At 36.1% G+C, this 23,559-nt stretch overlaps 1 protein-coding gene across 2 annotated transcripts in view; it reads right to left on the bottom strand.

Moving 5' to 3' along the window:
* LOC116780374 (contactin-associated protein-like 4) overlaps positions 1-23,559 on the bottom strand; it is a 202,069-nt gene that overhangs the window by 134,011 nt on the left and 44,499 nt on the right. For both annotated transcript variants that reach the window (XM_032675302.1, XM_032675301.1), the window contains exon 2: positions 23,412-23,522. In XM_032675302.1, the coding sequence (XP_032531193.1) occupies positions 23,412-23,522 (111 nt within the window). The remainder of the gene's footprint in view (positions 1-23,411; positions 23,523-23,559) is intronic.

The raw sequence follows: 23,559 nt of genomic DNA, 5'->3' as shown, positions 1-23,559 counted from the left end.
ACCACTTTTTATGAGAGCTGCTTCATCTTTTGCCTTTTGATCTGTAGCAGGATGCTCTGTCTGTGCAGGTAAAACAGGTTGAACTCTACCATATTTTCACAAGATATCATTTATGGATAGAGAAGCAGGATTACACTGTTTTTGGTGTTGAAAGACACACTGAAGAATGCCAAGACCAGTCTGTCTCCTCAATCTCAAAGTTAAACATTCTTTGCAGTTTCCCCTCTATTTTAGTATGGTTTAAATAATGTATCTCTTTCTGAAAGCTATAATGAGTTAACTTTGTGGTCAAGAAATGAGTGACGAATTCTTGCCTCTTAAAATTTGAAGAATGAGAGGAATTTATCTGACTAATTTCCAGAAGTAAGTATAGAAATAACAGCTACTTTTTGGTTTATCCATGTAAGAAAGCTATATTTTTTGCGCAGTATTTCACAGGTGTGCATAGGCATGCAGAGCTTTGTCAATGGGAACCAGAAGTATTAAAAAAAATCAGCAAATTCTGAGCTAGGCAGAACAGAAAAAGAGCTATATAAATGCTTCAGTCAGACAGTTTTCTAAGGGAGGTTGGTTTAGCAGCTACTTCAGTGGCCTCAAAGGCAGAGCAAGCTTAATCTTGTAGGAAGGTCTAACTTAATTTTAAGATCTTCTGAAACTAAGTATCAGTGGAAAAAACAGGTATGATCTTAGAAGAGAAGGAGCGATTGCATTTATTTTTTCAAATGTCAGAATATTTAATATATAAGGAACTTAACTTTCAGAATTGTGACAGGCGTTATAAAATGAATATTAGGTTTAATAATAATTTGTGACAAGTAGCACTTACTATATCAAGAGGCATTTCAGAGGCATTTTGGATTTGAATCAGTGCAACAAAAAGACACTAAGAAATGGTATTAATAATGACAAACTTTGATCTACTTTGCTTCAGGGAGTCAGAACAAGGTAGGTAACTTTATTTTATCCTCCCTCTTCTGTGTTAATAGTAACTAAGTTGAATGAGTGAGTGAATCAGTGAATCCCATTTTACATTTCATCTTCAGAAGGCTCTGAATACATTTCTCCTCAATTAATCATTGTGTAAATACATCAAGGGAGCTAGTTGGATAAACTGACATAGTTTATCAAAAGAACTCATTGGCAATGATTCAAAGACATATCAAAGCCACTACTTTTTGCTGGGATTTTTTTATCACCAGCACACCACAAAGCACTGTGAACAAGTGGTCTACACTGAGCAGCACCTCTTCTGTGAGCTGGAAAGCCCAAGTTTGAGTAAAACATTTTTCTATAAGTAATGAAGCTGTAATTGTGTAGGATATACTCTGAGCCACCCTGAGCTGCTCCTGAAATATATTAAAAAGGTGTGTTTTTTTTTCTCCAGCAGGAAACAGGTACTAGAAAAATGTCCTTCCAACAGACTTGCACTGGGAAAAAGTTCTTGTTCTTCACAGGCAATGTTTCCTGGGAAAAATCATTTTGGAACCGTGCCAGTTCATTGCAACTTTTACATCATTCTTGGATATTACCATTCATTTTTACTTCAACAGCAAACTATCTCCCTTACTGGTCTTTAGGGACTTCACATAACTAGCAGGTATATTCCTTTTTGGTACATATTCTGACAATAGTCCAAGGCTGAAAGTAAGATTGGACTTAATCTGGGAGATTGTTTCATTCTTAGGAAAAGGTACTCATGAAATTGTGCTGTCCTCTTTTTTTTCTCTAGTCTCTGGGTATATCCAGGTTTAAGATGCTGTATTAGTAAACCCTGCTGCATGTGAAGTTTGATTCACTATTTTTAATCTTTAACCTTCTCTCTCTCTTTTTCTCCATCAGTGAAGTGAGGATCATTTACACCTCATCACTGTAAATTTTACCTGAGGAGTTCTTTTTGTTCATAGGTAGGTGATGCATAGAAAACTTCCTGGGGAAAACAAAAACAAAAAAGATCTCATTGCCGCCATCTTTCTACACCACTGAGTTTAAGCAGCATTCTCACTTAAAGTTCTGCACTGATGTGATTTCTACTTGTATATTATGTCAGCTAATATAAACCAAATGGAATGGAAATGGAAAATACGTATTTATTGTATAAATATTTGCTACAATGAAACAAAGAAAACAATATCTCTAGCTCAAATACACTGTTCATCACAATTTGATAAACTTATTCAACTCCTTTCAGGCTAATAACTTTTTACATGTTCTTTACATATCAGCTGCTTTCACTGACCACCTATCCTTGTTTTCCTTCAGTGGTCTTGCCCAATTTTATGCAAAACCAAAATCTGAAACCAAATTAAACCTGGTTCTTTTGCATTTAGCACTGTTCACATCAGGCTAATGTGCCATCCCAATATTTTACTGACTCTGGTCTCAGAATTAAAATAAAAGGAAAACAAGCTTAAAATATTCTGTATTGATCAGTTGGCCTTAGTATATGTGGCACAAGAAGACTGTGTTTTAAATATTTGCCACTGTGACAGTTTCTGATTATGTTTTCCAGGGTAATTAAATTAAATTTCCTAATTCCAACTACAAGCTTCAGTGATGTGAATTACACGAAAACACAAAAATATGTCTACCGAGATTATATTTCTCTGATCCTGACATTCATTTATGGTTTGTGTTCCCGTCTTCTTAAATATAAATCCACCTCTGTAATTTTAATAGGAAATACTGGCTTTATTAACAGCAGATTGACACAAGTATGGAATAATTAATTTTTTTCTAAACTGTCCTGTAAAAAAAGGTAAAGAATGTTTCAGATATTCTTGTATTTCCTTGAGCATTTGCACACTGCTTTGAAGAGTGTTAAACAGCAATAGCAGTCAACTGTAAAAAGAATGGTAACAAATTGAAAAATAATAACTGAATAATAATAATAATAATAGAAAAATAATATCAAACTAAATCCTAAATAACTAGATATATCATCTCTAGTTGTACTTAGCAGAGGGATATGTTTGTATACTCTATCAGAAAATGAGCAGGACAGTAACTTTGAGCAGATGAACATGTTTGCTCCTGTTGTTTTTACCACTGCTTTAACATCAATCCTCCATAATTCACTTTCAATTCTGGAAATTCTATTTCAGCCTTGAAAACGCTGATTCACTGACTTTGGCACCCGTTTCAGCATACATGGCGCATTTAGTCCAGCAAAGCAAACAGATCAAATATTGACACCTGCAGCTTCCAAGCAAAAATAATCTAAGTGCGTATATTTAAAACAGAAAATCTCTGTTTTATTTTCATTATTGTGGGTATAAATTACTCCAGCTATCAGCAGGGGAATGCTGGCCAACTCCATCTGCTTGTGGGCCTGCATGAAGATCTGACACACACAAAGAGAACATGTTTTTTTAAAAGAACGGGTGCAGCACCATCTTTCTGGTCCTTAAAAATCTTATGTACACAAGAATATAAATATCCTGCACTAGACTGACAGGTGATCCATAACTCCACTGAAATGTCTGGTCTGATTCCATTTTGACTGTGTGTAAGGTATGAGTGTCACAATCTGCCTGTCCCAGTGGAGTTCCATTTCTGCACATTTGTGAGCTCCTTGACCTGACAAGCACCCAAAAAGATGAGATGAAACTGGTAAGTGCAACATCTCCTACACATACAGTATTACTCTAATTTGGTGTTTGATTCCCAGCATTCTGTTCACTTATAGAATCATAGAATCAGCTGGGTTGGAAGGGACCTCTGAGATCATCAAGTTCAACCCTTGACCCAACCCTGCTGTGGTTCCCAGCCCATGGCACTGAGGCCACATCCAGGCTCATCTTAAAAACCTCCAGGGATGGAGAATCCATCACTTCCCTGGGCAGCCCATTCCAGTGTTTGATTACCATCTCTGGAAAGAAATTCTTTCTAATAAAAAACCTAAACCTCCCCTGGCACAGCTGAAGACCCAGCCCTCTTGTCTTGCTGAGAGTTGCCTGGGAAAAGAGACCAACCCCCCCTGGCTCCCCCCTCCTGTCAGGGAGTTGCAGAGTGAGGAGGTCTCCCCTGAGCCTCCTCTTCTCCAGGCTGAACAGCCCCAGCTCCCTCAGCCTCTCCTCACAGCACTTGTGCTCCAGTCCCTTCCCCAGCCTCGTTGCTCTCCTCTGGACCTGCTCCAGCCCCTCAATGTCCTTCCTGAGCTGAGGGCCCAGAACTGGACACAGCACTCCAGGGGTGGCCTCACCAGTGCTGAGTCCAGGGCAAGAATCACTTCCCTGGACCTGTTGGCCACACTGTTCCTGATCCAGGCCAGGATCCATTGGCCTTCTTGTCCCCCTGGGCACACTCTGGCTCCTGTTCAGCTTCCTGTCCATCCCCACTCCCAGCTCCCTTCCTGCCTGGCTGCTCTCCAGCCACTCTGTCCCAGCCCGTGGGGTTGCAGGGGGTTGTTGTGACCAAAGTGCAGGACCCGGCCCTTGGCCTGGTTGAACCTCATCCCGTTGGAATCAGCCCATGGATCCAGCCTGTCCAGGTCCCTCTGCAGAGCCCTCCTGCCTTCCAGCTGATCCACACTCCCCCCCAGCTTGGTGCCATCTGCAAATTTGCTGATGTGGACTCAATCTCCTCATCTAAATCATCAGTAAAGACATTAAACAGAACTGGGCCCAACACTGATCCCTGGGGGACACCACTGGTGACCAGATCCCCACTGGATGCAGCTCCATTCCCCACCACTCTCTGGGCCTGGCAAATATCTGTCACATAACACAGCACTTTATTCATTTGCATCTCTTGATGACACATTATGCCAGATCCTCAACTGGAATGGAAAGTTAGTATAGCTCTTCTTAAGTCACTCTGTTTAGTTTCCAATCATCTTTTCCACACTGATCTGAATGTTAAAATGTTGAAAACAGAAATTTATTGTGGAGCTTTCAGAAAGTCATGATTTGACTAATCATTTACCTTCTATGGTTTAATATTCCCACTCTTATAAAAAAGAACTAAAAATAAGATGCACTATTCTTCAAATCTGAGTAAATTTCTGGTTTTGTGTATTTGTGCAATATCTGTGTTTTTCACAATTCATGGATTATGATGTCAATACTTCACCACATAATTTGGAAGTAAGCCCTCAGGAGTAAGAAGAGATTTGAACATTTCAAATTAAAGAAGGACAAACAGCATTCACTCCTGACTCAGTTTTTTTGGCATAAACCCTGAGAGGATAAGTATTATGATTAGAAAAAATAACATAGGGAAAATAGAATTCAGCCAGACTAATGGAATTTCATGATCAGCAAATATAACCACATCTGGCTTGATTATCAGAAGATAACATCTCTGTTGGTTAAATGCTTAAATGATAAGTAGTACAGCTATAAATATTAGCAGAGTTTTATTATTGTTTCATACAGCTTTGGAGGACATTTATTAATTAAGGTACCTAACAATGAAGAAAAACTGCAGTTCCACTCATTTAAATTTCATCCCTGGAACCAGGCTTTATTTTTCAGCAATCTGGATTTTTTGTTATTTTTTTTCCCACACTATTATAATGACATTAGTCCTCATTTGTGATTTTCAAAAATATCATTATAATGTTTATGAAACTAAATCAACCAACCTCAACAGCCAAATGAGAAATTCAGGAATTTAATATCTGCATCAGCTTTAAGACAACTGGTGTATAACTAATGCATAACTAAGCTGTATTATTTATAAAACGTTTAACTTATAAGCTTTTCTCACACTAAAAATTGTGTATTTATGCATATTCAGATCCCATCCTTTTAGAGTATCACAGTTTCTTGTAATGACAGTCATTATGGAGAGCAGAACTACTGGAATCAGGTTATATAATATATGTAAAAATAAATAAATCATAGTAGTTGTTATGTAGAAAAGTTTCCACAGCTTTCAGAAGAATAATACTCCTGCTGTAAACCTTGATGAATTTTAAAATGCAACTTCTGAGGCTAGTATCATTCCAACTCTATTTTTTAGTTCATAAATATCAAAACATTTAAAACACTACACAAAATTTTTTTTAAGGAACAGACAAAATGCAACTTAATGTAAACCAGTGCAACTTATTAATATTTATACAGTATTTTCTTTCTTTTAAATATTGATTTTGTTAACTGTCATTGTATATGTATACAAATTATGCAGCATATATATACATATATGTACATCTCATATGTATATATACTAAAAAAAGAGAAGCTGACAGTATTCATTAGAAAATCAATTATATACCCACACACATCTCTTAAAGTCCCTTAAATTTTAAAAATATATTACTTATTTGATTTAGAAATGTCAGGTGGCTAAGAAATGTACATTACTAACTGGATTACACCTGGAATTATGAACTCAAGAACTCATTTCTATTTAGTCCTGGGTAACCTGAAGAGATTTAGTCAAAGATCAAGGCCAAACTGGTTAAAAGCTCTCTAAGAATAAAAACACACTGTCTGCCTCTAAAAGATGTGAATTTGGAGCTTGAAACTTCTGAGATGTTATGCTGTCCACATGATAACATTTTATTTTTTGAGTTTGCAGATTTCTGTCTTTATGAAGAAATTCTGTCTACTTAAGCAGAGGAATGAAAATGTAGTCCAGTACAGATTTCTTCACATTGAAAACTAATATTTAGAGAGAATTGATCTTTGGTATTAAAGAAGTAAATGACAGGGAAACTGATAATTAATAATTAAAGAAGAATAGTTTATTAATTATTCGCTAATATTTGAATCTTTTTTTTCAGTTGTCATTTGTAAAAAGAAACAACCTGTGGTAACTGTGTTACCACTCTTTTCTTTTACTGGGCTATAACAAAACCAGAAGCTAAACAACAGGAAATCATTTCCAATTGCTTTTGCCAGAATGTTAGTTTTATAGTTGTGCAATAATAACGGTGTTGACGGAGTGTAGAAAGTGTCAAATACTGCAGTTTTTTGAAGAGATTATATTCTGCCTACCAAGGCTAAACTAGTCTTGTATCTTAAGAAAAGACCAAAGTAGTAGCCACAACTTCACAAAAAAGCATAAGACACCCTTCAACAATTATGCCAACAAATGAAAAGGAATGCAGATATAGTACATAAAATTTGGATAGGGAGGTCAATATGATCTTAATGCTGATAATCAAATTTAACTGAAGTTCTCAGCAAAAAGATAATTTTAAACAGAAATAAAGCTGCTCTCCTAGTCAGACCATAATGCTACAGCAGTGCAGCAGATGTTACATTAAAATAGGGTGTTTAAAAAGTCAGATTCCACAAAGGTATTTGTTGGAAAGCAGTGTAATAAGCTCTTCCAGTTTTGCCACCAGAGACATTTTATCCTGTACCTCTCATCTCCCACTTAGTACAGGCAGACACTAAATAACACATAGCAGGTTGTCCAAGTTCTTCTAGTTGTAAAATTTTTATGTGTTTCACATATTAAAGTTTCATGGAGGAGTTTCTCCTCTGGTAGGTAATTAGGACTTTTAGAAAGCTATTAACGTATAACTATTTCAAATAAAAAACCCTAAGAATGTTCTATTCTCCAACACTGGTACAGGGTATACCCACAGTATCACAGTCCTAGCTGGGGGTGAGAGGGAGGAAGTTAAATTGAATGCTTTTCTAAACTACACTAACACAGAATGACTTTGGGTAATTTTAAAATGGTAAAATCAAATTTACAAATATATGATACTCTATACAAGTGTATGATACTCTTACTTATCTACACTTGGGTAGCAGAGTGTTGATGGTTCAGAAGACAAAGTATAGTCTCTAGAAAAAAAGCACCAGAAATATTATGTTGTTGGGTTTTTTTTCTTATTCAATATCTGCCAATATACTATATGAGCTACCGCAGACATCAGAGATCTGATAGCTAAAATTCCATTTTCAACTCTTATTCCTTAAGTAATTTAGCACTAATAAGTACATTCTATTTTACCAAATAGGATAATATATAAATGGGCTTGAAATGGGCCACAAATCAATCCCAAACCTGACCACAGCTGATCATATTATGGGAGCCTTTTACAGTTGGATGTCAGCTCTGAATTTGGATTGCCCAACCATAACTTGCCAAGAACTGACAAGCTCCTTCCTCCCTTATTAAGTTATAAGAAATTGAAAAGATATAGATCTGGATTCCAAATTCACTGATCTGTAAAAAAGGTAGGAAGAATTACATTATAGGAAATCTTTGTGGTATGGTTTATTATTAAGGTTATCCATTATTTCCAGGTATTTCAAATTCTGCCAGACTTATAACTACAGTGAATTCTTTAGTGTTTCAGGATTATTCTCTTCATTTTTCCAGTTGGGGTTTTTTGGGGTGGGCTGAAGGGGGTTGTGTTTTGTGTTTGTTTTTTTTTTTTAGTCTGAAAAATGCCTTCAGCAATTCTAATGTTTATATCAGGGTTTTGTTAGTTATCAGGCGACACGTTATGTGTCAAGAGTATGAGCTTTTTTCCCCCTTTTCTTGTCAACCACCACATTTGGCTGACAGATAAGACGGAAAAAATAATCAAGATATGTTATTAAGTAACCCTGAAAGGTCTGCCTACACTGGTCCACTGAAAAACTGGTGCTGCTGAGATTTATGGGCTACCACCAGGTACTAGAATTGAAATGAGGAAATTTATTTTGCGGTTCATATGATGGGAAGACAGAACATTCAGTACAGAAGACATGAGGACAAAGAATACTGTGACTTGAACTGGACTTCAGTTAGAGAGGTTTAACATAACTGGATTCATCAAAAATACTTCATGTGTGAAAATATGTCTTTAAGTAAGCTGAAACCAGGAAATGGTAATGAATGACAATCAGAAAGAATAAATTGTGATCCAAGAAAGAATATGTTCTCTGAGTGCTGGGCTTGGGTTTTTTTGTGTATTTCAGGAATAAATATGGATGTTATGAGGTGAAAAAAAAATCAAACGTTACACAAATGGAGGATAAACTGATATTGCCAGTAGGCAACTTTTATAACACAGATGAAGATATTAAGTTAGTATTTGCTTTGGATTCAATGAGAAGTCAAAGGCTCATTGATTCCAAAATCTGAATCAGTTGCAGGTAACATCCAATATCCATAGGGATTTTGAGGTGAAAAATGTATTCTGATGACTACTTTCATGTCAGGATATCCTGGATCTGCATGGTCACTTCTTACATGTAACTGTCAACCTGTGACAGCATGCAAATGTTCAACAGGAGCATTCCTCTAGATCTGGTTTAAATGTCTCGTAGTTTGACTGGGAAACTGAGTCCTGAAGGCCAGAAGGACATTTGGGACCAGGTAAGCCAAAACTGCCTCAGCTACTAGAAGCTATGAATTAATTGTGCCTTTGCCTCTTCTGATCTCAGAAATGGTGTAAAGTTAGGGAAATTAGTGTAAAAGGCACGTGAAAGTACTTAAGAGCTAGAGCAGATGGAATACAGCCAGAAACTGCACTGGGAATATTGCCTTCTCTAAAGCAAAATTCTGGCATTCAGAAAGTTCTTCCTGTTTGTAATTATGTATGTCCTCCCAGAATAAGGCTCCAGCTGCTTCAGATCCTGCCACTTAGGTCAAACAGTCCAGCAGTATTGATGCTGCCATTCCCGGTGTTATAATTCCGTGTGCCAGAAATCCCAGCGCAGCCGGAACCTTCCCGAATTCCTCGTGGTTTCTTCACTGCTCCCAGGCCCAGAAAATGATGGATACCTGAGGGAGAACTGCTTAACAGTGGCTCACAAAGTCTGGCTCTAGCTGAAAAATACAGTCTTTGGTACTAAAGTGGAAGACACGGATCAGTCACATGGACAAATTTGGAAACATTTTTAAGGATTCTGGGAAATACGAACACACATGACTTTTCTGGATCCGTGAGAGAAAAAACATCTTGCATGCTCTTAAGAAATGACAACAGAGACATGGTGGGTTTTGTGCTCTCTCACTTTAGTGTTGTGATGGTTTGAGACCCCCAAAAATTCAATTTCCAAGTCCAAGCGCCCCTCCCACAATTTACTTCAGTGTGAGAGGTTTTTCCAGACGTAACACAACTCAGTATGGGGGGAAGGGAATTAAATTATGGTTTATTATACAAATAAATACTATAAAACATTATACATACAATTGTAACTATCTCTCCTATGGTAAAACAATATTTACATTAGACCAAGTCCCTCCTCTCCCTCCAATAAAAATTCAGAAGAGAAGAAGGAAAGATCCTTTCCACTTTCAGAGCAGCAGTGTCTCTCCTCTTCAATGTAGTTGGATTTGTCATAGCTGGAAGATTTCTCTCTCCGTTACAATACAAGGGGGTCTCCTCTCACCCTTCTCAGCCCTTCAGCTCCAACCAAAGGTCTCTCTCCTGTGGGCTGCAAAGCAGCTTCACCAAAACTCGCTTCACCACGGTCATATCACGATGTGCAGGGCATCTTCATGGCAGTCCCTTCCTCAGGGGATTCAAACGCCTCCTGACTCAGAACGTTTAGGGTACTTCTCAGTTCAGTCTTTGCCCCAAGCGTTCTACCAGAGCTCCTTTGCTCTGTCTCAAACTGACAGCATGTCAGCAGCAGGGGGGCAAGGCCATCTCCTCTGCATTCCGTCCTGGTCCAGCTCTCAGGACGTCTCTGAGCTCTCAGCTCTTCTCTCTCTCTCCAGCTGCTGCTGCATTTTGGGACTTCCTAAGAATTTGGAAGTCCACCCCTCCTCTCTAGGAGGTCTCAGGGTTTTGGGAAAGTAATTCAGTCTTGCCCCCAAAACAGTCTCTGCTGAGTTTTCTCTGCTTTGTTGCCAGCTCTCCCTCCTGCAGGAACATCTCAGTGTCTCAGCCGGCTCTGTGCCATCTCTGCTGCTTGTTATCTCTTTGGCTCTCGGCCACAGTTCTCTGGTCAGTGCTGCTCCACTGCCGCTTTCAGTGTCTTCTGCTGCCCACTCACAGCGGAGAAACTCCCCCAACCTTTGACTATGGCACCCCATCCAGTTTAACACTGTTCTGGGCTTCTGCAGCCCCCAGTGGGGAGCTGAGGGGGGCCTAGCCCCCAGCGGGGCTCCTGGTCCTTCTCCCCTCCCCTAAAACACAGCTACATCTCTTCCAACTATGTCATCTCTTCTTCTCCGGTCTGTTATAATATGTTGATTTCAAAGGAGCGAAATGTAGCTTGTGATTGGCCCTGCACCCAGAAACACCACCCCCACTAGGGGTTACCACTTTCTAACTCCAGGGGAAAACACTTTTTATCCTAGGACAACTCTGAATAAACCCATGCATGCATCTGACCCCTTCAGCAACTCTGCTGATTACAGTTTGATTACGTTGGTCTGTGTTTCCATGTAAACGTACTGGAAAACTTAAAGGCACCAATTATGATCATGAGATTAATTTTACGTGACAAATATTCATGTAACAGCAAAAATAAGACATTTTTTGGTTGCAATTACAAATAAAAGGCGAGAGGGGGTGGTTTTTTGTTTGTTTTCTTCTGCCGTTTCATTTTGGCACACGCTTGTATCTCTAGCACTTGAAAGATTAAATGATGAAAGCTTTTCCCTTTTTCTTCAGGCTAGAAAAGTAATCAAGCCTTCTTAGTTCTCCAAAAGGCAAAACAATCCCTTGAGGAAACACAGTCAACAATGTAATGAGTTGTGAAATCTATGATTTTAATGGGTCATTTCACTTTTGCCTGAATGGTTCTTTCATGACTAGTCTTCTAAGCTTACCAATTTCAAGGTTGACTTTTTGCTAAATGTAGACAGCTGGTCTTCAGCAGGAAATTAGTAGCCAGGCCTGTGATTTTATCCAGAAATTACTTATTATACCCTCTGATTTCCCTACATAATATATTTTAAAACTATTACTGCTACGACTATTAGAGGATGTAAAAAAGGGTAACTTAGGAAAGAAGTCCAGATAAGCAAAAAAAAATGATTTTTGGTTTATGAAAAAGATCTTATACCTAAATACTGGCTACAGTGCTAGAGGGAAAGTGCAAAAAGCAGAATCACACAGAAAACAAACCTATTGAATTAATACTTTAATATATAAGAATCCTGATTCATCATTAAAAAATCAATAGCTAGATCAAAATCTGTTCTGGTTTATTGTATTTTAGATCATGTGTAAAGCACACACAGTTAATGCTCATAGTACTTTTACTTATGTTTCTATTGAATGTTTGCTTCTTAGCAAAATGTATACGGCTATGGATATGTTAAACTTTGCAGAACTTTGTCAGAATATTTACATTTTAGTAGTTCAGAAATATTTACCTCTAATAGCTGTACTTTGAAAATCTGTAAAGTCATCACTGCTTAAGGATTTTTTCTAGTATCAGCTACACTCAGGAGCAGTTAGTTTCTAAACAGAAGAAGTGTCTCTTTTGCCAACTAGTGTTCACTTCAGAATGCAATACTCTTTTTAACAATGTAATGAGTCTCACATTTATTGTTATAAAGTCAAAAGGATATTTTGCAGTTAACAAGGTGAGAATACACTGAACACCTAGAAAGATAAAACACTATCTTAGCACAGGTCTAAATAAAACAACAGTGCATACATTGTCCAGAATTCTTACAATTAATGAAGGTAAAATATCTAATTAAACTCTCATGGTCTATCAATCAAAATATGTTTATAAGATTTCTTGAAGTTTTTGGATATAAATATTGCAAAGATATATTGAAAAACATGAAAATGATTCACTGAATATTGTATGAAAAATCTCTTGTAGAAAATGAGATGGAATAAAAGGAGAAAAACTAAAATTACTGAAAGAAAAAACAAATATATTTTTCCAGTTCTTTCCTGTTCTAAATCAACTCTGATTTTGTTTGATCTGAGGTACTTCTACAATATTTAAGGACCTGAATTCACTTTTTGTGGTCTGCTACTTTTTTCTTTTGTTTTGAGCTTAATTAAAATCAAGGATTTCATAAACGCTCTTAGACTGCAAACATCCCATTTCAGAATTAGAGACATACAATAACCTCAAACAAAGGGTTCTGCTTTCCAGATGTAAATCTATTATCCCTCTCAACAACAGCAAAAGTGGAGATCCCACTCTACCCTTTCGTTCTATATTTAGAAATCAGGTGCACTCAACATGAGGTAGCTTAATCCCTTTTAAAATGTTAGAAGTTGAAATATCAAGGCTGTCCGAAAACAAATTTATCAGTGAGATACTGCCAGTGGTCTTTTGACAATTTATGCCTTAGAATCAATAGACACTTTTGATTTCCCATCAGAAAGACATTCATCTTTCTCCAGCTCAAGGATCTAATATCAGAGGAAGACTTTGGCTGCTTTATTTCTAAAAATAATGAGCACAACTTTTTACCCACAACAGAAACCATAATGCTGAAAAAATTTTGGGTGACGTCTATTTTATACGTTTGTTTAACATTTTTATCTAATTATTAAAATTATTTCTAACATTCCCCTTTAAAATTCAGAATGCAGCTATCATCATATATGATGCTAAAAGTGCAAAAGTGTAAAGGTTTCTGGACTGTGGTTATGTTAAAATTCCACCCTTGTGTCTCTCTTCTTGCAGCTGGCAACACCGAAGATCTCAGTTGTGGATATTTTTAAATCAAGGCTTGATCAATGACACTAATTATGTACTTAAAATCCCATCTGCATTTCAAAATTACATTAGCCTAGCCATACTTGTACTATCCTGCTCCCACAGGATATTCAGCAATGTATATATTTTGTTACATTTCAGAAATTTTAAAATGAAGAGATCATTTCAACTTATCGACAAAAAATAAATGTTGATAAAATGGGGAATAATATTTCTATATTGTGTTACCCACTGTTCTTAACCACTATTGAGCAAAATATATTTTTTCAAGATGCAAATGATTTTAACTAAGCCCTCCTCATTTTCCTGGAGATTTAGTTATTACTAGTTTCTCGTGGATTTTTATTTATTTATTCATTTATTTATTTATTTAAATAATTATTTTTCAGGAAATTCCTGGGCAATAGACTTAAAATTCTGTTTTCGATTTCAAACCTTGAAAAGTCTTGAAGATTCCTATTGAATTTTCAGATTCATTAGGTATAGTTTGAGAATGAATAATTAGTTTTGAATACAATGAATAACCTCTCTTTAGATGCATTTCTTAATGTAGGTAACAATTTCATTTTGGATTTTATTTTGAATTTTCATTTAAACCTGCTTCCTCAAACAGGAATATTTAAGGTTATATTTCTCTTTGCTTATCTTCTGGAAGCCTAGGTAAACTCACACACTATATAAAGGAAGATGATTCTTTTACCTTGAGATACTGAAGACTCAGCAGCTTAATTTATTGGTGATCTTTTAGTTTCCTTTAATATGGTTCATAATATATAATATATTATATATATATGCATGTGCATATGTATATTGTATATATATTATATATATACTATATATATGTATATTATATATATTATCTAATATTATATAGCATATAATTATTATTAGTATTATACTATATACTATATACTATATACTGTATAATATATAATATATAATTTACAAGTACAACTGTGTCACTAGGAAGAGACGACAACAACAACAACAGAAAGAAAGTTAAAGAAAATTATTAAATTCTAGAATCTTCATGATGCTGCAGTTTAGGTCCCTAATATCTAAAATTGAAGGGGGATTGTAAAACCTACAAAATATGCAAAGCAGCTCTCATGTCAGAGTATCCATGGCAATTTTAGAACACACAGGTGAAGGCTTTTTGGAGCAACCGCAAGTCCATAAATTATTTAACTGCAAAAAAATAACTAAGAAATATCTTTGATCCTGCAAATGATGACAGTATTTTTTTAAGGTACATTACAATCCATTGATTCTTAAATGACATTAATACACAAAAATGCATAGCATTGAACTTTGAATTACTCAAAACAGAATTCTTCATTTTGTTAAATAATGACAGACTAACAGACTAACAAGTGTACTGGGTTTCTGTTGCACTAATTTTCATGATATAACACTCATTTCTCTGTCAAAGCCCTTACATACAACAGGTTGTAACTGAAGATTATTCACCTAGAATATAAATTATTCATGTTTTGGAAGGAAAACAAAAGGATATAAGTTAGACAAAGACTACTCTTCTTCATCCGGCCAGGAGGCCAATGAAGTTTATTTAAAACAGCAAAGAAATAGGAAATCACTGTCTATCTCACCTCAAAAGTCCAGAGCAGGATCAGTTTGTGACAGAAAGTTTAAAAAAGTGAACAAAAATAGCATTATGTATGTAAAAATGCATTTTGCATGCATAATGTAGTTATCTAATTATATCTGTGTATTTCACTTATTCTTTATTATCAGATCTAACTTTAATATTGGATTTGATTAAAAATTTTAAAAATAAAATCCTATTAATGGGCACTTTATTTCTGTTCACTTTTATAGCAAAAAAGATGAGACAGAGACAAGTCAGTAACTTTTCACCAGAAAATTCCTTTGTATCTTAGTGAATTTAGTATCATGAGTCTGTTACTTTCTAAAGACACGTTTTATGAGTGTCTGATGTACTTTCAGCTCTTACCTACTATTTTCTCAAGTTGCTTAGCTCATGATTTTCTGTATCTTTGAGATATCTAAGGATTTAGACTAGACTGTAATATAATAAACATTGCATAATAGTATAAAGATTATGAAAATATTTAGATGAATTATTAGTATTTGGTAATAAGGGAAATAGTGACAAAAATATTTGTAAGAATGACACCATTTTCTAGGAGTTTGAGACTGATTTAGTCCAGGAATTCTGAGTTCTCCATTTATCTGTACACCCTAGTGTGGCTCTGACATGGTAGTGTAATAGCAGTAGGAGCAGGATAATAAAACCAAAAAAAACCATGTATGCGAGAAAATTGATTCCTAACAGGCTAAGGAAAACTATTTTAAAGGAGATGTCCAGGTAAAATCTCGGAGTTTTCTGCAGGGGCACAGCAGGAAAAATGTTTCATATTTCTAGATTTCTTCCCTTAAGAATCGAAAATTTCAGAGTTCTTTAAAAATGGAAAATTTTCCACTTTTCTTTTTCAATTTAGGAAATTTTTAAAAATCCCCAATTTGTCCAGTCTAGAAATTGGTGAACACTTTTGAGTGCTTTTGATTTTTCAGCAAAAAAATTCCAACCCCTCTCCCCTTGCCTCAAACATGCAGGAAAAAATTGAGGAAAATCAGGTGCATCATCACTTACAATCTATTTTTGCAGCCCTCAAAATATTAAGACAGGTAGGATCTTAAATTTTTCATTACTGCAAAGGATGCTGGAAGTCAAATTCTATCGTGACTCTCTAAAAGCCATCACAATGATTCAAATTTTTTCATAAAATTTAGCCTTTATATAAGATTTAAAAAATATTTTAACTAAAACCATCTAAACACAATATCAAAATGGCTATATCCAGATTGCTGGTTTTTATTATATTAACTTTAACAAAGGGGATAGCAGGGGTTGTAGCAAATTTTATTTTTGAAGTAAATTTTTATTTGATCTTTTTTACAAAATTGTTCTCATTTTTTTTACTCTATCCCCATAGCTCTGTTTCAGGTAGAAAAACAGACCCAAACAAATTTCAGTAATAAAATACCCTTATTACCATTTCTTCTCTGCATTTCACCATAATTTGATTTTACTATTCCACTGATGAAACACATGAAATAGTTGGCTGAAACCTTTGTTATGCTTGAACAAATTTTGACAACAAGGCTGGAATTAGGTTTCTAGAAATAACTGTATGAATATTCCTAACTCCTCCTAAATGTTCATGAAAGCAGAATGGGCTGTAAATATTTAAAATGTGAGTAAATCTTTGATCCTATTTACTCACTCTGCTTAAGAGAGAGTTTAGTTTTCTTTTTCTTTTTTTCACTTTCTTTCTCATTTTCTCTTTCCTGCTCCCCAAAACCCTATTGCAATATCAGACTCACAAGACATACAGATATGAACACAAGACAAACCAAAACAAAAGCAGCATAAACTTGAATTTAGACATAAATAATACTGCTCCAAATTCTACCTTTAATGTACACTTCAGAATTTTTTAAAATCATGCGAGTGTAACATGTGCACGTGCAACACCATATGCAACTTTCAAATGTGCCCAGATATTTTAAGGTGTTTAATACAGGTGTTAAAAACTTTTCCTACAGAAAAGTGAAGCTGTACAATGGTATTAAAGACAATTTCATGATTAATATACCGAGAGATCAATGGCAATGTTCTCACTGAAAGTTGTAATTATTGCAGAAGCTACAGAAAAAAAATACATCTCTGATTTCTTCCTCAGAAACTGGAATTTCACTGACAATACAACAGCACACATCTTTTATGCAGAAATCACTGTAGCAAGTGCTTCTTACTTTTTTATTTAAAAGTAAAAGATTTAGACTGTTACTTTTTCCTAACATAACTGCTGAAGTCAGGTAAGTCATAAAAATCTAAGTCATGATTCAACCTAGATTTGCTTTTAATTTATAAAACCATAATAATTACCACCAGGTTAGATCTTTTTTGTTCAAGTGTCATTTTCTTATTGTTTTTAGTAAAGCAAAATATCAGCCCCAATGAATTTTATTTGCATATTACTGAAACGGAGGGAGTAAGCTCTTCCTGATGATGTTTTGGTGACATACAATCCCAGCTGCTATTAAGGTTTTTTAATTTGTCTGTTGCTCTAATTTTAATTGCTAGCACTACATTATGAAGGTTAAACTGCTTCTTAAAAAGAAATTGCTGAAAATAGCCCTTCTTAATGTGTGAGAAAGGTTGTTTTTATTTAACCATTGACTTGATGTTTTCTTTAACTGTTGATAGAATCCATTTACCCATTTTGACCTACCTAGTGCGAGTTCTCAAAAGGTGATTAAACTATACTGTTTCATAAAAACAAAAATATGCCTCTTACAGTACCAAATTTAACAAACTATCTTTTAAATGCTCTTTGAAATAAAAAGAATGCAATAAGATAAGTTTGATATTCAGTGAAATGGTAAGGTGAAGATTAATTAAAAAGACAAAGAAGCTCCATATACACTCCAGAAAAAAACCAGACCAGGTTGCTGTTAATGCATTCAAATTTTCAGGGTGATTCTGAAAAATTGGCAATGTAAGCTGACAGCATAATTAAAATACATGGGTTTCTTCCTACTTCAGGGAAGGAGAAAGCTCTAAGCCAGGTTTTTTGGCTATTTAACAACTTCAATATTCAATTTCCTTCTGTCATATTTTGATCAAATAATTGTGTGTGAATATGGGACAAGATAATAACAGTCAAATCCTTCTCTAGTTTATTTAGCTGCCCAAATATGAAGGCTCTTCCAGTGGTGTGTGTTCCTGTGAAATAATTGTCTTCTGAATTTTTTACATGTAAGGTTGCAAAAGTTCATTAATTCAAAAGAAGGTCTGCTGCATTCTTGGGTATAAAGGCTCATAGTGCAATTATTAAATCTTTTCCAGTGGGAAAGGAATGGAGACCTAGAGTGTATGTACATCATGGCCAGGTTTCACAAACGAAGATTTGGGAAGGGCTCTGCCCACGTTTGTTACAAACACGCTGCTGGCTGAAAAGGCCAATACGAGACAGACACGTCCGGTTGCAAAAGGCACAGCAGAAAGACTCCTTAGGTGGGAAATTCTGCAGGACACGATTCTTTCTGCCTTGTCTTTTCTCCTCAAGGGTGATCCTGCTGCGTTCTCAAAGGCATCAGCAGCGTTATAGATGGTGTGTGTGGCAATGGATTTGCCATATGCAGGATGGAAGAAGTCCTGTCAGAGATGGACTAGTGAAGAAAATGAAAATAGTTCAAATGTTATAGAAACTGAAGTTTTTAAGGTGGTTTAAACAGGTTTGAAAATGGTTTTTACCTTTTTGCAGAGTCACTGATCTTCTTCCTGACACCCCCTGTGTTCCCACAAAATGTGTCCTGGGAAGGTGTCCTGGGAAGGTGTCCTGAGGTGTTTCTCATTGGTCCTTTGTTAACCCCTTCCTATTGGCTGTTGACCCTTCACCTGATTGTTTTTTTCTATGTGACCCTGAACTTGTGACTGGTCCCCTTTTGACCCTCCTAAAAGCCTTATAAACCCCAGCCCCACAATAAACTCTCTCTTTCATCCGTCCCTCCCTGGTGGTCTGTGTGCTCCTTGGGGGGTCACAGGGCCACGTGCTGGGGGGCAGGGGGGAAAGGCATTCACCTCGCAGGTAATGGGCTGGCAGCCTACGCCTGGAGGTCTCCCCCATCCCACTAATCCGCTGTAGGTGTGTCTCCAGACCTCCTGATTGGAGGCCAGAGTAGACCAGTTCTGGTGATCAATATGGCCAAGGCTGAGATGTTGTTTCAGGCAGTCCTTGTATCTCCTCTTTGGGGCTCCTCTCTTGCGGCAGCCGGTGGCAAGTTCACCATAGAGCAGGATCTTAGGGAGGGGGTGGTTGGTCCTTCATCCTGGAGACGTGCCCTGCCCAGCACAGCTGTGTTCTCAGCAACATGGCCTCAATACTTGTGACTGTGCCTGTTCTAGAACAGATGCATTGGTCACATAATGTGACCAGTGGATGTTTAGGATTGTACGGAGGCAGCGTTGATGGAAGCGTTCGAGGAGTCGCAGGTGGTGGCGGTAGATGACCCAGGATTCAGATCCATATGAGAGAGTAGACAGCACAATGGCTCTGTAAACACTGATCTTGGTACTTTTCTTCAGGTGTTTGTTTTGCCAAACTCTTTTATGAAGCTTTCCAAAGGCACTGTATGCCTTTGCTAACCTGTTGTCTATCTCTCCATCAATCTCACCATCCGAGGAGATGAGGCTGCCCAGGTAATTAAACTGCTGGACTGATTTGAGCTCTGATTGGCCAATGGTGATATGGGGATGATGGAAGACTTCCTGAAGTGCAGGTTGATGGAGAACTTGTGTCTTCTTTAAGCTGACTTCCAGCCCAAAGAGCTCAACAGCATCTGCAAAGCAGGATGTTAAACGCTGCAGAGTTGCTTCTGTGTGGGCAACAAGGGCGGCATCACCAGCATAAAGCAGCTCCCGGACAAGATGGTTTAAGGTCTTGGTGTGGGCCTTCAGTCACCTTAGGTTGAAGTGTATGTACAACTAGTGTGAGATACTCATCCCATTGCAGACAAAATCAGAAGTTCCTGAGCTCAGCAGTGACACAACCCTCTCTCTGTGTGCACAGAAGCACATCCTTGAGGATCCAGCCTACACAGTGGCATTTATGGTTCCTGTCACTAGGGATTTGTGTTTACTTGTATATAACCTACAAAAGTACTGAACAAAGTTGGCCTTAGAGTTTCCTTTGAAATTCTGTGGAAACGCCTTTATACAGGAATAATGAATGCTTTTTGAGGTCAACCAGCTAGATCTTAATACATCTAATTTGGACTGTACCAATATTTTGCTATTACTTAAAATTAGAAAGTCATACGACATTGGGCCAAAAGTCAAACTGCACATATATGAAACCCCTGCATTTATGTCTACTATATTGAAATAATCTAATCAGAGATTTATGAAATTTACTTTTCCATTTTAAAAATATTTAACTGCTATTAGTATTTGGTTTTTTTTTACTTTGTTCTTGTTACTTGATTTTTCTGTCTACTTTTCTGTTATTGCAAACAAAGTTGATGTCAGAGTAACTACTTAGCAGTTGGCAGCATTCATTAGCTGTGCTGAAGTACTGAATATCTGCAAAACTCCAGGAAATCAATGAACTAGTAATAATTAAAACTTTGAAGAACATTTAATGAGTTATTTCTGGATGTTATCACTTTCCTTAACTGCTAATGGACTGGAAATATTTTTGTTATCATGGATTTCAATCACATTATCTTTGTCCTTACAGAGAACTGAAACATACTCTCGGTTAGCTGTTCTGCTAATCCGTCTCTGCTCACATAATTTTTATTATGTCTTCATGTAAAATATACTTTGTACTTTCTTTTTTTTTTTAACCACAGTTAAAATGGTAATGGTCTCTCCTCAATCCCTTTAACTTTCCCTATCAATTTTCTACATTTAGTAAACACAAAGCTACACAGTCAAAGAACCATTTCAGTGTAACTTCCCACATTCCTGATAAAGTTCCTACTACTTTTTAACTTTTCATTGCTAACTGAAACAGTGTAATTTATATGCATATTTGGTTTATTTCTTTATTGATGACAAAAGTTAGACTCCTAAATAATCAGTGTAAACACACTCAACTTTTTCCTGTCTAAATTACATTCAAATTTCCCTAGTCTTGGCATTTTGAAGACTAAAGATATTATTGGGTTAGAACCACAATCTGCTTATCCTAAATGAATGTCAGAAAGTCACAATCACTCACAACCACTAATTGGAGATGAATAAATGATTTGGTTTTATTCAAAGTAGAGAATTATCTATGAATTATCCACTTTCAATTATCAGATGATTTCTTCTGAAACTGTAATGATGTGTTCACTGCTTCTATGACATCACTGACAACACAGAAATACAATATTTCACTAATAAAAGATTATTTTTTTTTCTAGTCTACCAGTCTATATAGTTTAGCAGTCATTTTTTGTGTGGCTAAATGTTTTTGTTTAAAATCATGTATGTACAATGATTAGCTTTGTTCCATCCAAATAAAGCTTTCATGTATATATACCTACAAATACAGTCCAGTTTACCCTTGAAAATTCACAGAAAATAGTTAAATACAAATACAGTGCAGAAAAGGTATTCCTGGTTCCATAGCAAGTACTGAATCTGTACTCTCACTGAAAAATAAGGAATAAAATCCAAGTTAAAACTGATTTATTTAAGATTATATTAGTGAAGGCAAGTCCTTCCAGGTCATACAATTTGCACTGACATCACAGCTTCATTCAAAACAGAAGTTCATATTTATCAAATTTGTACACTAGGATAACTAAATAGTTTGGGATATTCCTTCTCCACTACATCTATCAGTGTTCCAATAAATCACAGAAATCCAAGGACAGAAATACTTTTGGCAATACAAAATATCCTTAGGATTTAATTTATATACTTCTCTATCATATAAATTAATGTAAAATATGTTAGTTGAATATATGAGGGGAATTGGATGCCTCTGAATAACCACCACCGTTCTCATCACCTGTATTAATGCTGAATTATTAAGACTAGGTTTTGACCTAAGACACAGTATTTCAGTGAAGTCTCCCAGGATTGCAGCTTTGAATCAGTTTATTCATCAGACTCCTTATCAGTAATAATTACATAAAAGACAGCATCCATAAGAGCTCCTTCTTCAATAAGCCCACAGAGCAGCCACTGAGCCCTCATGTAGTCTAACAACTTCCCATAGGTGGGAAATTGAGCTTGCAACTTGAATTTAGACTACACTGTGGTTTCTGGTTGGTTTACAGACACCAGACAGAAATTATTTGAAACTGTAATGTACACTCTTGCACATTTAAATTGTTTTTGTTTTAACCCAGAGTTTAGCTGTTTTAACAGCCATAATTTTAAAACAGGGTATTTTCTTTCTTCAGGGTGTCAACAAGTGGGATTTTTTTTACCAATAACAACATAAAATCCTCCCTAAGATATTTATTACTCCTTGGCAGTAGCACTGTGATGTTAAAACCAAGAGCCTCACTGGTATGCTGGGGAAAATAAAGGAGAAAAATTGCCTTTAAGTTGTTATTGACAGAATTGACTGAGCTCTTGGATACTTAATGAGATTGATGACTGAGATTTCTCAGTATTTTTAGCTTTTGAATGTTCAACATACTTGTATGTTTGAGGTTTTTTTAACAATTAATTGTTAAAAATAAACCACAAGCACAGCACAAAGTCTAACGTGCAGTGACAGTCTAAATATTTTTTTGACAGATTTTATGTAATCTAACAGACATGGTCAAAAAACTTCTGAATAGATGCTCTTCACACAGAAGATGTAGTAGGAGTGTCATCACTAGGAATGGAGAACATGTTTACTATAGTTAAAAGAAAATCATAATCTCTTATTTCTACAGTATTCTTGACACAATGTATGATACTTGATTTACCTCTAAACTTCAGGTAAAATGGTTAATCTCCAGAGATTCTGACAGATACCCAAGTGTCTAAACCTTTTAGCTACATCAAAAAAAGATAAAAATAGCAATGCTATATAATTTTAATTGCACTTAGCTTAAAAAAAAATTCCCACAATTGGCTAAAAAGAGTGAACATGTATGATTAATTAGAAAACATGACTGAAACCTAAACAGAGATTTCAGAAGATTTGTGTAGAGGTTTAAGATAAATAATAAAATAACAGGCAAGTTTCCTTCACTTTAGTAAAAATTTGGACCATATCCAGTTATGCATCATTTTAACATTGTGCACAGGTAAAAAAATTCTTAAAAAAATTATATTAAAAAAAAATTAAAAATGATCAATCAGTAAAATGCACTCACCCTCTCTTCGATTAAGCCTTGCAAATCCAGGGCTGTGGCTGCTGGACAGCTCTGAAGAACTGCTGAATGATGACTGAGGCAAAGCAGACACCAACTGAGCATCACAATTATCTGCCAATGAAAAACACCACGTTCAGGTTAATGCAAC

The sequence above is a fragment of the Chiroxiphia lanceolata genome, chromosome Z (assembly GCF_009829145.1).
Source record: "Chiroxiphia lanceolata isolate bChiLan1 chromosome Z, bChiLan1.pri, whole genome shotgun sequence".
Classification (NCBI taxonomy): domain Eukaryota; kingdom Metazoa; phylum Chordata; class Aves; order Passeriformes; family Pipridae; genus Chiroxiphia; species Chiroxiphia lanceolata.
This window is presented reverse-complemented; position numbering and strand designations above follow the sequence as displayed.